General features: G+C 37.3%; 1 protein-coding gene across 2 annotated transcripts; it reads left to right on the top strand.

Annotated features, from left to right (window-relative positions):
* Nucleotides 1-391: 391 nt before the first annotated feature.
* On the top strand, nt 392-12600 carry LOC140819328 (uncharacterized). Of its 2 annotated transcripts, none has more exons than XM_073179363.1 (13): nt 392-596; nt 1846-1998; nt 2888-2926; nt 3139-3231; nt 3369-3485; nt 3880-3975; nt 8739-8852; nt 9891-9944; nt 10125-10172; nt 10480-10630; nt 11446-11611; nt 11778-11847; nt 12216-12600. In XM_073179363.1, exons 2-13 carry the CDS (start codon nt 1927-1929, stop codon nt 12474-12476), a joined length of 1281 nt encoding a protein of 426 aa, XP_073035464.1. In that variant the 5' UTR covers nt 392-596; nt 1846-1926; the 3' UTR covers nt 12477-12600. The 2 variants fall into 2 exon arrangements, with proteins under 2 accessions (XP_073035464.1, XP_073035465.1); XM_073179364.1 differs by lacking the exon at nt 392-596 and adding an exon at nt 1488-1758.
* Nucleotides 12601-16970: the final 4370 nt, after the last annotated feature.

Raw genomic sequence — 16970 nt, 5'->3', positions numbered from 1 at the left:
ATATTCAATTTCGTTTGTTTTGTAGAAGTTATATTTTTACACTTTTTTTAAACAAATAGATGCTTTTAGATATCGAAATTTGTGCAAGCAATACTATAGAATATAGATATTTCTTTATATTCAGATTTTCAAAAAAAATACTCCAAAACATATATGGCAAAAACTTGTGTGAGACAGTCTCACGGATCGTATTTGTGAGACGGATCTCTTATTTGGGCTACCTATGAAAAAATATCACTTTTTATGCTAAGAGTATTACTTTTTATTGTGAATATGGGTAAGAGTTGACCCGTCTCACAGATTATGATCCGTGAGACGGTCTCACATGAGACTCACTCAACATATATAATTTGGCTTGAAAAAAGACATACGTAATTTAAAAATAAATTTTTAAGGCAAATTCCAGATCTGAAAGATTAATTACTTACATTATACTCCAAGGTCTTCACATTCTCGTGACAAGCTCCAGCTTGCATCAACCAAGACTCGTGCATTGGATCTTCGGAGAACTCATCGTGTTTGTTAATTTGTCGCCTGCAGAAAATCGTCGGACGGATCGGTGTGCCCGATATCTAGGCCTGTGATTTTTGCTCACGGTAATGGGTTTCATTGTTTTGATATGTATCCGTTCTTGGATTTGGTTTTGAATTTATGATTTGTTCTCTGTTTTAGATTCATGTTTTCTCTTCTGGGTTCTACGCGTTTGTGTTGTAGGTCAAATGGGATGATATCAGTTTTCGAAGCCATAACAGGAAAAATAAAAGTTTAATTTGAATTAAATACTTCGAGTGTTATTTCGTTCTTTAAATAATTTTGTTGCTATGAGATAACGCGGTGAATAAAAATGTTTGCTTTATGATGTTAAGGTACATTTTTTCTAAATGCTACCCATGTGAGTGGGGTGGCAGCCAGTGTTATAAGCTCTGATTTATTTTAATGAAGGATGTTGCTCATGAGAAAGAATATGTTGACATCTTGTGTTTGTTCTTTTTGTGCGCGGACTTCTCAAAATGCGGAGTGTACCACATCAATACCACTTGGTGTCATTGATATAATAAGAGAATCCCTCAAAATGCTGAGTGTGCCGATGATGTTAAATGTTTTAAGGCAACTTGGATACACATGGCATGTGCTCGGTCACTGAATGTTTTTGGAATCTGTTCCATTGAATCTTGTTTCTACTTTAGTTTGGATAAATCTGTTGCTCCTGAAACTTCCTAGTTATTTATTTGTTATAACACTGTTGCCTGTCTAACTTGTATGAATTGGCAAACATGATGTATAAAGCAGTAAGCCTGCTCTCGTGTTGTCCAGTAAAAAAGAACAACCATCTTAAGGTATTTGTAAGAGCGATAATTAAGATAAGAAGGATTGAATCAACATTATGATCTAGCCGTCCATGTTGCTTCAGATATTGAACGATAACTTTAGGACATGTAGTTGCTGTTTTCCTGCTTTATCAGCCTAATTTGCAGCCTCGGCCAGAAAATAAACGTTCTCGAGAATTTTAACTTCAGTCCTTAGTGTTAAATCTTTACCCTTTTGTAGCCAATAGTTTATGGTTTGATGCTTTATTCTAGTTTTACTAAAACTACATGGACACCCATTTTATCTTTTTCTTCGGTCGTGGTCTTTTGATACACCCTCAACCTTTTGAATTCAGTAACCTTCCTCACCTCGTAAGTTTGGAGGTCTAGCGTATAATGCTACCTGTTTTATATGCAATTCTGGAGGTTAGACGTGTTTTATTTGATTTTGGTAAGTGAGGAATGTCTTCTACGAACTGTTATTTCCCGCCATGTGTTTTTCCTCTGCCATTTTAAATTGATGATGTGTTTATGTCAGGATCTGATATCATCCTCAAGGTATCGGCGACCTGGGAAATAGTGCATAAGAAAGTGTTTTGGTTGTATAAAATCGAATGAAATGAAAGGTTTGAGCTCACCGTTGAACAACACGGCAATTTTACCATCCCCAGTTCTGCTGTGGAGATTCAAGGTAGCACTGTTATTGTTTTCATAGAACACTAATCGTGTAGCTGAGAAATGAGAAATTGTGGTACAAAGAACAACTATGAAATTTCCAAGTGTTTTTTTTCTTTACATTTTTGTTAATCTTTGTTGAATTTATCATAAAGTGAAAGGTGTTGAGGGGCAATGCATAATCTATTTGTTAAATTTGTTTTTGCTGTTTGAATGGGAATCAACCGAAAAAAGAAAATAAATTTTAAATAAAATAAATGGATAACTGTAGAATGGTGACACTGAAAATTTGTATTCAGGTAATAAATGGAAACAAGATCTGTTTGAGCACTAATATTATGCTTACTGTGCAAAGTGTGTACTATAAGGTTTATTTTCTGTTTTCGGCTTTTACTTGGTATATAAACGTTCCCTGTGATAAATGCCGAAGTATGGTTATTATTTGACTCTGGTCGAAAAGCATTTTTGAAATGTTTTGTTTGATAAAATTATGTTGCTTGGTGATTCTTTTGGAGATTTTCTGGCCTTGGGTACTTAAATGTCTTGTTTAGATCTTGTTGTATGCTTTTCTTTCTAACTGTAGAATTCTTGCGCAATTTTAGTTATACACTTTTGGCAATAGACTGAGTTTTTCGCTATGCCTTCTTTACGGTCTTCAATTTTGATTAAGTGATTGTTTTCCCAACACACAGGGCTATTTATGGTTCCAATTTATGTTTATTATTTTGTTTGTGGAGTTGACTCAAATCATTCACTTTCGCTTTCACCGTCTTTATGATATCTTACCACAACTTCAGTTTAATTTCATAAGCTTTTGGTAAACATGCGATGTTTTTTTAACTCTCTTGGATTAAAGTTATATTCTTTTCTGCATGTTGAAAATTTTTACTCATTCTGATGTGTAGGTACTCTTATTTATCTTATGGGGATTCAGTTGTTGCAAGGTCAGCTTCCATACTCTTTTGATAACACACATATGCATTTAATGATTCTTTTTATTCATATAATACAAATATATGGCATCTTTACCTACCTGTTCGGCTTGGTGTTGCCTAATTCTTATTTGGCAGTGGAAACTATTGAAATTTTCAATTTTGCATGGGAAACAATCTATTTCAGTTGGCGCATTATGCATGGTTACACTCTAAATGTGCAGATTGGATGGGATTCGGTTATGAGAATGAACACAGACCTGAGAGATTTATTTTTATACGAGGCTTTTTTGTATTATAATCCACTTCTTCTTGTGGTAAGTTAAGCTTTATTAGTTTGTTTTGAGCTAATATATGGATTCTGAAACAAAGCATGCCATTTGAGTTGCATTATCATTTATCATGTATCAACTCCTATTTCTGCTTTAACACTGTTATTTTTTGTCTCTCGTAGACCATGATGGTTTGGCTTTGGGGAATATGTTTATGGGTTTTTTCCCAGGCTAATGTTGGTTATGCTAAAATTTTTGACTTAGATCCAAATCATCTCACTCATCGAGAAATATGGAAGGTATGCATTGTTGTGAAATTTCATTGATCTGTGCCCCTAAATGTAGCTGAACCTGTCTATCTCTAGGCTGATATTGTACACATCTTTAACTCAGTATCTGAACCTTCTTTTGATTGACCGTACTTGTTCTTCTCTATGCATTCTGCTGGATCTTCTACATAGGAACTTTATTTCTTCTCATTGCGTTCTGCTCTTTTTTTCATCATTCCATAACTTATGTATTTTTCGAAATGCGTCAAAGTTTGGTCTTCATATGGACTTGAATTTTTCATTCCCAAAATTCAGTAGAAAATTGTCTGCAAACTGCAAATAATTCGAAATTCTGTCTCTATGTGTCTGTTTCTCTACTTCAAATTTTATTATCATGTTACTCATAAACCATTTAACATTGCAGAGTGCTACCTGGATGGCGATCATTGTCCCAACTAGCATGACAGCATATCTATATCTTTATTCACATGGAGAAGTTTTATTGGCTGCATTCCAACCAGTGTAATAGATAACTCCTCTTCTTCAATTCATTTTGATGCTTCATCCATTTCAGATACCACTTGCTAATGACTTGATGGTATATCATATATGATGAATTTTGTGGAGCTCTAATTGTTAAGCACATTTCTATATTGCATTTGTTTTGCCACATAGCTTGAAAGGGAAAAGAACCAGGGACACCAGAACCATTTATAAAAAGATATTTTAAGCATGTTTCTATTTTGCATTTGTGTTGCCACATAGCTTGAAAGGGAAAATGAATAGGGACACTAAAACCATTTTCAAAAGAGATAATTTACCAACTCTTCAAATCGATAGCGGAGCTTTTAGACGGTTTGAGAAGGAAAAATAACTGGATACACAAGAAGTATGTTCATAAAGGATTTTTTGGCGACCATTTGTTGTGAAAGCAGAACTTTTGGCTAACACGACCTCTTTCTGGCCCTTGTATCTTCCTTTCATATGTTGACAATGGTCAGTTATATGACAACTCCCATACCTAACCGGGCCACATCAAAATCTTCTATATGCATTTTCTTCTTCTGCAAATTGAATGAACATGATATGACTAATTTGATCAATTGATTTTTGCTGAAATTTTTCTGCACTTTGATCTTTTCAAGTAAAATATGAGTACATGTGGTAGGAAATCATTAAATTGAAATTTGTAGATGTATTAGGCCATCTATTGCTTCGGGATTGTGGTCTAAATGTTTCTCGGTCGATATAAATTAATGGATGACAAGAGGAATAAGAGAAAACTTTATTCAGTTTATTCGTGCATAAACAAGGCCATTGTAGAGTACACTTAAATAGACAAACACCACAAAATCATATAAAAATAAAATCCCAATAAATTGGGATAATATCTTGCCTTACTAAACTTAATCAAATCAATTATTATTGATTCTATCAAATCAAAGAATATTATTCTATTGATTCTATCCAATCAACACTCCCTTAAGTTGGTGCAAAGAAGTCCATCATGTCCAACTTGCTCACTTGTTCTTCAAAGAGTTGTTTTGACAGGCCCTAAGTTAGGATGTCTGCAAGTTGCAGTGTGCTTGGAACGAATGGCATGCAAATAAGTCATTCGTCAAATTTCTCTTTTATAAAGTGTATGTTGATTCCAATGTGTTTGGTCCTTTCATGAAAAACAAGATTGTGAACAATGTTGGTCGCTGCTTTATTGTCACAAAACAACTTTAATGGAAAATTCTCTGGCCTCTTTAACTCATCCATGAACCTTTTTAACCATAAAAATTCTCGAACTCCTTGAGCCATGGATCTAAATTCGGGCTTCTGCACTACTTCTTGCAACGACATTTTACTTTTTACTTCTCCAGCTTACCATGTTACCCTAGATTAATGTTCACTAACTGAAGCTGATATACGGTCAATGATTGATCTAGCCCAGTCAGCATCAGTATACAATTCAATTCTTTCTTCTCATTTTTTTCAAAGAAAAGTTTTTTTCCTGGTGTCTTTTTTAGATACCACAGAATCCGATATACGTCGTCAAGATGTTTTTCATACGGTGAGTGCATGGATTGAATTACAACGCTTACAGCGAACACAATGTCAGGTTGAGTATTAGATAGAAAAATCAGTCTACCTACCAATCATTGATATCTCCCTTTATCAACCAGAAGGAACATGACACGACAATTAAGATCAATAGTTAATTTACTAGAAGATAAATTATACGATAGGAAGGAACATGCAACATATTTTTATGCGCCAAAGAAGTAGAGACGGTAACGGTTCCTTTCCCGGCACCTGCAGAAAAAGAACCGTAAACAATTTTAACCTTTGGATTCCCGGCGCAAGGAATATAGGAGGAAAAACATTGTGAGGAACCCGTCATATGATCCGTAGCACTTGAATCCAGAATCCACGAGCTATTACGAATCGAAGCTACAACATTTGGAAGAGATACCTGTTCGGGCTAGTGAACAGGAAGGATTGGAGGGGTTCGAACGAGTTTGAAACAATTGGTATGTGATCCAGTTGATTCTTTGTGAAAGGAAGAGGTTATGAGGAAGATGGTTGCTGTCCAGAGTCGATACTGCTTGTTTGAAAGGAGCATCTATTGCTATCATCCCTGTTGCTATTGTTAGCTGTCTTTTTTTTTAGATGGGTGGCTTTCCTGTGTTTTTGCCAACAAGTATCGATGGTATGCCATAGATTGTTGCACTCTTGTAAAAAAGGTTTTGATTTACCACTCTTTCGGTCCTCATAGAGGTTATTGTTCTTGTTAACCATTGCAGAGCTTTTGTAACTATTGGCAAATCAATGGAATTTGGTAGCATCACATGGCATCGAGCCTTTTTCCTATGCACTTCAGAGAAAACTTCACAAATGTTTGGAAGAGGGTTGTCGCCAAGTATGCGGCCGCGAACCTTGTCCAGTTCTTTATCTAGACCATCAAGAAAGACGAATACACTGCTCTTTTCCTTCTTTTTTCATACTGAAGGATGTTCTTTCTACTTTCCCATTCCTTCACTTCGAAGAGATCCAACTCCTGTCGGAGAATCATAAACTCATTGTAATATCTTGTAACATCGTGAGATCCTTGTTGTATCCTCGAGTGTTAAGCTCATATAGTTGAGAGTAATTTTCCAGATCCGAGTATGTCTGTCGAATAGTTGTTGCGTATTTTCACTACCGCAAGTGTACGGTGTCAAGTTTTAGTACTTGTTTGAGTACAGATATCAATCTCACGAGGAGTAATTATTTAAAACTGTATATTAAGTATCATAATTGACAAATTTCAACTTTATTTAGAAAAATCAAAGAGATAGTTTATAATCAATTCAAAGCAAATAACGAATCCTATTAATTCTTAGCACGCAATTGCAATTCAGTGAGTAGATCAATCTAGAGATGATTTCGTCTGGTCTCCCCCGTGTTAAATTAAAATTGACTAACATATTATTAAATTGCATCATGTTTACTAACCAAGAACTCGCAATTTTCCTATTCTCTTTTTCAAGTGATAAATAGAAATGTATTATCTATTACTGATTTTAATATGTCTATTCAAAATCACGTAACATATGATATATGCAAACAAGGTTCTTTTTATGGATTCACCAGAGTTATACGTCTTTTGCACGTTATATACATCTCACGATGTGATTTCCTCTGTCCTAATTTCAATCCCCTCTCTCGAGTGTTAGATCTTAATTATTTGATCAATCGAATTATAACCAGTAATCCAAAAGCATTGAAGACAAGAAATCACAAATAAACACGATGAGTTAATTCAATGAAAATTCAAGACGTCAATAACGTAGGTTTGACCACGACTACGTCAATCTCTAGAAAAAAAATTAGTTCATATTCGAATCTAAATCAATACAAAACCTGTTTGTAATCATTAAAAACATAAAAGTAAAGCACCAAATTAAAAACGTGTTGAAGAGAGATGAAATTGCGTCTCCGTGTCCGGATTAAGCGCCTTCTGTCTCCGTTCTTCGCGTTCCGTTTTCCGCTCTCACTTTTTCTCTCTTTTCTTTTCTTGTTATCTCGGCTGTTGCCTGTCGGCTGTTGTCCTTTAATTCTCTTTTTATTTTCCTTATAAAGCCCACGATGAAACCTACAGAATTTGGAATTCGCGTCGCGCTCATATGCGCGCCCTAGCCTCGCGCATATGCGTGGGTCTTTCTGTGCCTTGGGCAGTCTTCTCGCGCGCGCCATTGCTCCGCGCATATGTGCGGAGTCCTCTATTGTGTGTACCAGGAATGCGGGCACCTGACTCGCGCATATGCAGAGGTCTTTTTGCCTCTACGCTCACAAATTTCTTCTAAGGCCATTTTCATTCCTTTTCAACCCATGTAGTAGTCTTTCCTAGATTCTTGCAAGCACACCAAAAATAACAAAAAATACGAATAATTCCGCCCAAGAAAACTAACAATCTATACGGATTACAAGGATAATTTAAGTGCACAATTTGCACTTATCAATAGCCTCCCACACTTCTCGAGCTGTCGGAAGAAACATAAACGGGTTTTCGATCGCGGGTTCCATTGAGTTGATCAACCATGATGTGACCAAGGAATTTTCAGATCGAAATTTTTTATATTTTACATCAGTCGAGGGTGGAGGCTTCACCTCTCCATTCAAATAACCTAATTTTCTTTTGCCGCCGATAACAAGACGGACATATTGTGCACATTCAAGATAATTCCTATCATTCAATACGTAAATCGTTATTTGAAAGGAGGCTGTATCGGAGAGGGCAATGCTTGAAGGAGGTTGAGATCCGTCCTCCGATGTGTTACCACGGCCGCTTGTGGCAGAAAAAGCAGATCCGGCGCCAACCATAGCTGCTTTGAAGTTCATGACCGATCATCGGTCTTTTCTTTCATGTAGAACTAAATGCACGACAAGAGGAATAAGAGAACTCTATTCAGTTTATTTCTGAATTATACAAGGCTGGTGTAGAATACACTTAAACAGGAAAACACCAAAAATCATATCAAAATAAAACCCCAATAGATCTTGGAGGATATCTTGCCTTGCTCAACTTAATCAAATCAAATATTATCCTAATTGATTCTATAAAATCAACCAATATTATCCTAATTGATTCTATCAAATCAACAGGTGAAGAGTTGCTTAAATAGCTTTTAACATTTTTTTTTCTCATGTACGATTTTAAAATCTGTGCTGTGAATCACACCTGGTTTTTGTCATGTTCCGCACTTCCTATCATATAATATATTGCTGTAATAACCTTTACGGTGGGAACTGCAGATACTCTTGTATGCAGCTGTTGCAATGATCCTCATATTTCCATTTGATATATTTTATTTGTCATCTCGCTACTACTTCTTGCGGACCATTTGGCGGATAGTGTTCCCATTGCAGGCAAGTGTGGTGCCTTGATAACTTATGGTGCATATCCTATCCATTTTGTTGGTTTGAGAAAAATAGGAAGAAAATAAGCCAACTTTCGTATTTGTTGCCATATCAAATTAAGTTAATTTTTACTGGTAACAACTAACACGTTTTGTAGGTATCATGCATTTTGTGAAGCCGAGGTGCAATTTCTGGACTTAGGAACTCGTGTCTAGTTTCTAGTGGAACATATGTTTATTGACTTGCTACTAGTGTAATAGTCCATTGAAACTGTATTGAATTTTGCAACCAGCCACTCAATTTGAGAGCTTTTATCCCAAAGTTTTTGATAGGGATGTCAATCGTTATTCTTTTTCTTGAAAGTCGTTCTTTATAATGTGGTAAATACTTTCAATTTTTGATGAGTTATGCGATTCCTAAAAATAAGTTTCTGGTCACACTCGTATTCAAATATGCGTATGCGGGTGCTTTCACAGTCTTGTACCCCTTAACCTCCTAAACACCCATTACTTCATATATTAGGTTTCATTGTACTTTTCGTTACATTTGTTAGTGTCTTTCTTGTATTTTTTACAGAGTATTTCCTTGTAAATGTTTCCTTACTCGAATTCAAGTGTATAACGAATGATAGTCGATACCCTTTTGGTGGCAAAAGGCTAGCAACCTCGACTTGCCTTCCAGCATATGTAGCCCCTATGAAACCCCTCATTAACAAATTCCATTCCATCTACTGCTTCCGTTGTTCATTTACTTGTATAATTACTGTTGCCTTTTTTATTATCTACCTCAATCCAAACTTTTATCCAGATGAGTATGTACCACTCCAAGCCTATTGGTGCTATGCCACCTTAAACCTTCTCCCGCTTTTTTGAAGTGCTAGCTGGTTGACTATGTCCAGAGTTTGCTATGCTTCTTATGTCAGAAATTATATTGTAATCTGAGTTAAATTCAATGTTCTCTTTCATCTAAACTGAGATATATAGCTTCTAGATACTTGAAATTTTTAATCATCTTGTTTACTTATGAACTTTCATTTTGTGTGCGCAGGCTATAACGTTTGCTGACTTCTTTTTAGCAGATATATTCACTTCTATGTCAAAGGTACTATCTGTTACCATTTTTGCTAAGATTATATTTAACATAGAAAACATGTCCCTGTGTATACCTGTGATTTATTTTCATCTTTCTAATGATGTTCTTATTTAAATCGGTAATCAGTTTTCTAAATTTTCAAACCTTGCTAATAATATTTGTTTTATTGTTAATTTTTCTTGGGTGCAGGTTTTCTCCGACCTGGAGCGTTCAGTATGTCGAATGGTCCATCGCCAGGTCATCTTTTCTATAGTTTCGAACTTTTTATCTTGTGATGTTGCTGACTTTGGTTGGAAGGATTATGCCTATTGTCTTGTCTTGTGACTACGATGATTTGTTTAGACAGTAGATTTCTGGCAGCCCAAGATCTTTCTTGCTTTGGTTGAACTAGTTTCTAAAACTGCATGCTTCAACAATTTTCCTGTTAGATTAAATGTGTAACTTGATTGAATGTTGTTTCTTTGTTTACATAATTTCTAATTCAAACACCTAAATTTTCCTTTAAAGTGACCTTTTCTAACAAATTATCTCTTAGAGCATGCAGGTTGCTACTGTTGCATGGTTTGAGGCGGATTCTGTTTGTGGAAGCCACTCTGTTGCGATACCCATTGTTCTAGTTTTGCCTTACATTTTTCGCCTCTTTCAGTGTCTTCGGCAGTACAAAGATACTAGAGAGAGGACAACTCTTTTAAATGGTACATTTGGCATTTGCCTCTATTTCATTATGAGATCAAACTTGTCATAGTGATTGTATGAATGGTAACTGATCAAGTACCAGCTGGTCTTGATGTTTTCTTTAATTTTTCATATCGGTTATATTTGATCTGTTTTACCTGTTTGGTCGAGCCATTCACAGTTGCACATCTCTTTGTTCATCAAATATTAAGAAATGAGTGATCTGACACATCAAACTACTAAATAATGTAGGTATTCGGAAATTGTGGAATTCCTTTTTGTGGTTGCAACTTAGGTTGTGCTTGGATAGATCATCTCAAATCCATTGATTTCAGATTCCTTGTGTTGCGTCAGAAATTTCACAAACCATGTGATTAAATGAACTATATGAGGATCCGCTCCACAAGTAACTCATATCGAGAACTAGAAGGAACCATATTATGTAAGATAGCTTGAAACAAATAAGTTAGTGATATCAAAGTTATCCTTCTAATTAGGTTAATCAACCTTGCGATAGCATTATCTCTAACCACATTAATAAAATTGGACTTGTGTGAATGTTATTATTCTACATTGTTGGGCATGCAATAAAGATTCTCAATCAAGATGTATTGTTGTTCCTCTTATGATCCTCTTGATTTTTCTCTGATGCTTCCTAAATTTTCTGGGTTTTGGTTCCTTTCTCTGTGATCATCATCCCCATTAAATATGGTTTAGGAGGCCTGATTGAATCGTGAATCTAGGCCCTTCTGGAGTTGATTTGGTTTATATTAACTTGTTGATTTATGTTGTTTTTGTTCGATCGATCAATAAATAGAGCTACCTGTGCTTTCAGCCTTGAAGTATTCAACGGCAGTGCCAGTTATTTTTCTGTCAGCTCTAAAGTATCATGTGTTTCCTAACAAATGGACGGATATTTATCGGCCTATGTGGCTTCTGTCGAGTATATTGAACTCTTTGTACTCATTCTACTGGGATATAACTCGAGATTGGGATTTGAGGTACATCTGTTAAGAAACTGACTGGTTTCATTGATTTTATTATTATTATTATTTTATTTTTCTTCAATTGATCTGGTTTTAATTCAGCTATTATTTTGTTGGAAAATGTCATATATTCTTTGTAATTTGAGGAATTACTTATTTATGTTATTTAATTGTTTACCAGTTGTTTCACTCGAGTCTTCAAGTTCAGCAAACCGCATTTCTTGTCCCACTTGTTATATGGACGGACATGGGTAAAGCAATACTTGCCTTCTGCTTCTGTCTGTGTTTTGAAAAATGAATTTGATATATGGATTGGTTACAGAGATTTCATTTTCCTGCTTTAATGCCTGTAATATGCTTCTGCTATTGCTCATCAATTGGATGTTCCGCATATTTCATGCGCCGGTTGGATGTTCCCATGCTTCGGACAGGAGGATTTGTTCAGTTGAGAAAAATAGTGTAACACTGGCTGCTACCAACCAAAAATACACTTGATTGAATGCTTTCCAGTTCCTAAAATCACTAATCTGTTATATGATGAAACACCTGATTTTGATCTCGATTTGATTCATGTGAGTTCAATATTTGTTAAGGTACTTTTGGTTCTCGTAATCCGCAGGTTTACTTTTGGGTGATTGGAAGCAATCTCATCCTACGATGCACATGGACGTACAAGCTGTCGGCTCACCTTCGCCATAATTACATCACTGTTTTCGCAATATCAGCCCTGGAGATGCTTCGACGCTTCCAATGGATTTTCTTTCGTGTTGAAAATGAGTGGAACAAGATGAACTCGAAGTCTTCTCATGTTCAATTATCCATGCTTGACATTCCAAATGAAGAAGAGAAACTACTCAATTCCAACAGTCATAATGTATAGGTCGACTGGGATAGTCATCCCAAGCAGGGAAACAGGAACCCCTTCCATTTTCTGACACTCACAATATCTTTCTTTGATAATATATAGATAGCGTTGAGGAGTATGTGTTTGCACAATATTTGGTGTTGCGGGCGTGTCAGGTGCGAAAATGCACCGATTTGTGTGAAAATAATAAAAATCTAACTTCTAAAAACAAACGAAAGTGAATTCTAAATTTGACCGTTGTTCTAATCTCCTAAAACAACTATAACGCCAAAATGAAGAAAACTATTGGAATTTGAGGAATAAACGCCTGACATTGTTTATATTTTCAATAAACCGTAGGAATTTACAAGACATAAACATATAAATATAAATTCGTTGAAATCTAAAACGAGAGAATGTTAGAAATATGTTAGAAATCTTAAAAGCTATCGCTTGAAGACTGAATTTTTGCAGAGAGTATTTTTGCAGAATTTTGTTAGTAGAGTTGTGTTGTGTCTGTCCTAGCCGATTGCTTCCTTTTCTTCCTAGTAACTGGCCGGTTCTCCTCCACTCCCCCATCATCCATGTTCCCCACTTTTCACGCCACGATTTCTACCTCTTCTCCCAATAGCCATGAATTCTTCTCACGATCTCCTTGGCTTGACGTTATTTGCTTATTTAAATACACTAATGGGTCTATTGTTTTTCTTTATTAATTTAAACTTTTGGGCTTAGACAATTAATTGTGCTCAATTTAATTTTTGGTGCAAACAAATGCCCCCCGCAAGCATTGGACAATTGGGCCAAAATGCTTGTATGTCAGCCCAGCTCAATTGTACTTGTAGCGTCCCACGATTTTATTTGTCTATGAGTTGGGTTTATGATAGTGGGCTGAATAACCCAAGCCCATTCACAATTGGACTTCAAACCACTGTCTCTTGATTTCATATATTCACGCTTTATTCACTCTCCAGATTCGAAACTCCCCATCCCGCTTTCTTCAAAATCTCTGCCTCCCCTTTGTCCGATTACTCTCGTTGTCGCCTGGAAGATCGTTGCCCCTTAGAGCATGCTCGCCTTTCCTTCGTCGGTGTTTCTCCTACTCCATCTTGCATAATCCCACACCCTCACTTTTTCACTCAATTTCTGGATTTGAAAATATGGCCACAACCACTCTTCACCAGTTCTCTTCTCCCAGACCACATCACGACTACAGGCTTTTCTTTATCGTGCCTCCCTGGTTCTAACTCCACGGATGCATTTTCTGCGCAAGTCATCATCTTAGCTTCACCTCCATCCCTTGTTTCTTCTACTACACCGGCCGTGCACCATAAGTTATTTTGATCATCATTGTGCCTTCATGGTGTTTGTGAATTTGCCCCAATGAAAAATACATTAAAATTTTGTTGTTTTCATCCTCGGCTAGATCGACGCCCCAACCGCCGTGGCTCCCTAATTCACCGCTGCTTCTATCGGAATTTGCTCGCCCTGCAAGAGAAAACATTACTCTCTTCTCGAGCCATGGTTTTGCGACTACCACGGCCAAACAAGATTTCTCTTAGGTTGTTTCTGCTTCTTCAATAGCTATTGGTAATATCTCTTCATTTTTCTCGAGTACTATGTGATGCTAATCGGTTCCTTGAAATTTCTTGTTGTCTTGATTGGAGTAGACTCTTACATGCCATTGCCTTTTTTCTTTGCTAGTATCGAGTTCTGTGGGGAGTTTGGTAGTTTTGTGTACGCACCGACAAACAACTGATTCAAGCCATGTGTTGACATAACTCCCCGCTAGATCACTAGCTCTCTTGTTCTGTGAATGTGCATATGACCATGAATTGACAGCCAAGAGGTAACTCTAATATTTTCTTTGTGTGTTGCACATCACTTGGGTCACATTCCCCCTACCCAAGCAGCCATTTGCATGCATTGCACTTCAGTTGGACCCCTTTTCCGCATACACGTCTATTTATTGTTCTTGCATGCGGTGGCTCCGCTCTCTATCTGTTGACTGTTGATTTGTCCTTCTGATTGTTGGATGTTGTTGGTGATTGGGGATGGGTTGACTTTGGTGTTGGATGTTGTTGGGGAGTGGAGATGGGTTGAATGTGATGTTGGATGTTGTTGGGGAATTTATTCTGAGTTAATCCAATCAATTTCATTCTCACATTGTTTGTAACATAAACCGGCTTGCCCAACTCCCCACACCTTATCATTCCTTTATTCGATACAAATTTGTAAAAGTGGCTTTGTAGCCTACTTTATCCATGATTTCTCATAACATTCAACAAGAATATCAATCAAAAAGTATGCACAAGTGGCCACCTGGTCAACTCCTCACATTCAAAATCTCTTTTCAAGAAGTGGGAGACCCAGCTCTCGACATGCTACTATTCAAACAATAAATTAACTCACAAAAGTGGTTGTGGAGCCCACTTTCGCTGCCATATTTTTCAGTACTCAAGCAAGGATAACCAAAAGAGAACATGTGCTAAAATGGCCATAAGGCCAACTCCCTGCTGAATAAAAGTTCATCTGCTCTCTTTACTTACTCCCTCAACAAGTTAATCAAATCTTGCTTAATTTCTTCTTCCAGCAATGTGCTCACATATACCAGCTTAGGATCATCAAGTTCCCCTAAGTTGATCTCTTCCAACGGATCTTGTACCTCATGTTGACCATCTTTCAATTGAGATGGCGCCATTAATAACTCGTCAACTTGAAACTCATCTTTTTCATGCTCCTCTTTGAACCCATATTCATAAACCCCTTTCGTCCCATGGGTATTCCATTGTTCCTCATTGCATACTCTATCCAGAACCTGCTGCACACAGACTTTCCACACTAAGGCTGCAGCCACCTCTTTCTGCTTTTGGTTGTTTTCAATCATCGATCTCCTCGATCGTTGGCTGAATCATCGGCCTATATGGCCCGATGATAGTAGGTTTAAGTATCTGGTTCAACACTGAACTTGGGGTTGGGGACTGCATGTAAACTGGACTCCTTTTTCTATCCTCGCCACGGAATTTGATGGACCCAAAATCCCCGTTATAGTATCTGGCCTCCACTGTGTTGGCATGAGCATGGAAAGGCTGTACATCGGCTTCCACAATCTCCACTTCATCTCCTTTCCAAAATAACAACAGTTGGTGCATTGAGGATGATATGCACTGGTTTGCATGGATCCAATCTCTGCCTAACAATGCTTGGAAGTTGGCGGAGGAGTTTACCACGAAAAATGCACATAACGATGACATACTCCCCACAATAACATCAGCGGGGAATACCCCAATGGTCTTGGTGGTTTCCCCTGTAATTGCAGCAACCGAAACTTCCGAAGGAATCAAGTCTTCTTCAGTTTTGCCCAGATTTCTTAACATCCTTACTGGAAGAACATTCACACTTGAGTCATTGTCAATCAAGACCCTAGATACTGGTTTCCCATTGACATGGGCCTTGATGTGCAATGACCTTATGTGCTTGGTCATGGCCGGTATAGGTTTCTCAAGTATCACCTGTTGGAGCTTATTTGGGTGACCCTCCTTGATAATCACTCTTGAACTCCCTTTAGGGAGTTTATTTGCATGCTCTTTCTTTTGCACTGATTCTTTGGGCATCAACTCCCCTTTCTCTTCTTCCATCATTTTAACTCTCTCGAGTAGTATTACTACTCCTGTGGCACAGTCTACGGTGATTTGAAATTCTCCAACGCGAAAATTAATTGTTTTTCTTGCTTGATCATCATCTTCGCTTAACAAATCATCATCATCTTCCACAAACTTATCTTCAGTTCTTCCAAACTTAGATTTATTCCTCACTGGCTCCCTGGAGACTGGAACATCAATTGTGGGTACATTTCTCAACTTAGCGGACTCCTCTCTTCTCGCAATAGCTCTTTCTCTCAACAGCCGTCTCTTTTGAGTCCTAGTCGGTGGCCTAGGGAATTTTTTGTGTTGGGCCACTCTTCAAGACTCACTGAACTCCCCTCTGGCTAGAAGAACGTATCTTGGCTTTGCTCTCCGGCTCTCAATCATTTTTCCTTTTGAGATTTCATATGCACGCCGCTCCATGCACTGATCAGCTGATATTTTCCTTGTTTCCACCTTTCGTGACTCAACTCTACGTATGTTTCTCCTGTCTAAGTATCTCTGGTGCTGATCACGAGATGATTCCCCTCTGAACTTTTGATTCTCAAGCACTCGTATTTCAAGGAAATGTTGATTCCTCGGCCGATAGGCCGCGGGTTCACCAACATTTCTAGGGAAACGCTGCTGAACTGTTCGCATTCGATCAGCCCTATTCCTTCCATGAGCTTCAAACAATTGACCCTTTGGAATCCAATATTTCTTGATTACTCGGTCTTTCACGGCAAAGGATCGGCTTCTTTTCTCATTGAGAAGATCCCTCAAATCTGTCACATTCACGTTAACCAAAGGCACTGGAGGAAAATGATCATCATCCACCGCCATAGACTCTTGTTTGTTAGGGAATTTCACAACTCCCTTGTTAATTCTATCCTGCAAAATGTTCTTG

The sequence above is a fragment of the Primulina eburnea genome, chromosome 18 (genome assembly GCF_022965805.1).
Source record: "Primulina eburnea isolate SZY01 chromosome 18, ASM2296580v1, whole genome shotgun sequence".
Taxonomy (NCBI): domain Eukaryota; kingdom Viridiplantae; phylum Streptophyta; class Magnoliopsida; order Lamiales; family Gesneriaceae; genus Primulina; species Primulina eburnea.
The sequence above is the reverse complement of the archived record's forward strand: the minus strand, read 5'-3'. Positions and strand labels throughout refer to the sequence as shown.

Coding starts and splice junctions, on each gene's coding strand:
- LOC140819328 (XM_073179363.1), top strand. CDS start 1,927: ATGAAAGGTTTGAGCTCACCGTTGAACAACACGGCAATTTTACCATCC. Junction 3,232..3,368: donor ATAATCCACTTCTTCTTGTG/GTAAGTTAAGCT, acceptor TGTCTCTCGTAG/ACCATGATGGTTTGGCTTTG. Junction 9,945..10,124: donor TATTCACTTCTATGTCAAAG/GTACTATCTGTT, acceptor TCTTGGGTGCAG/GTTTTCTCCGACCTGGAGCG.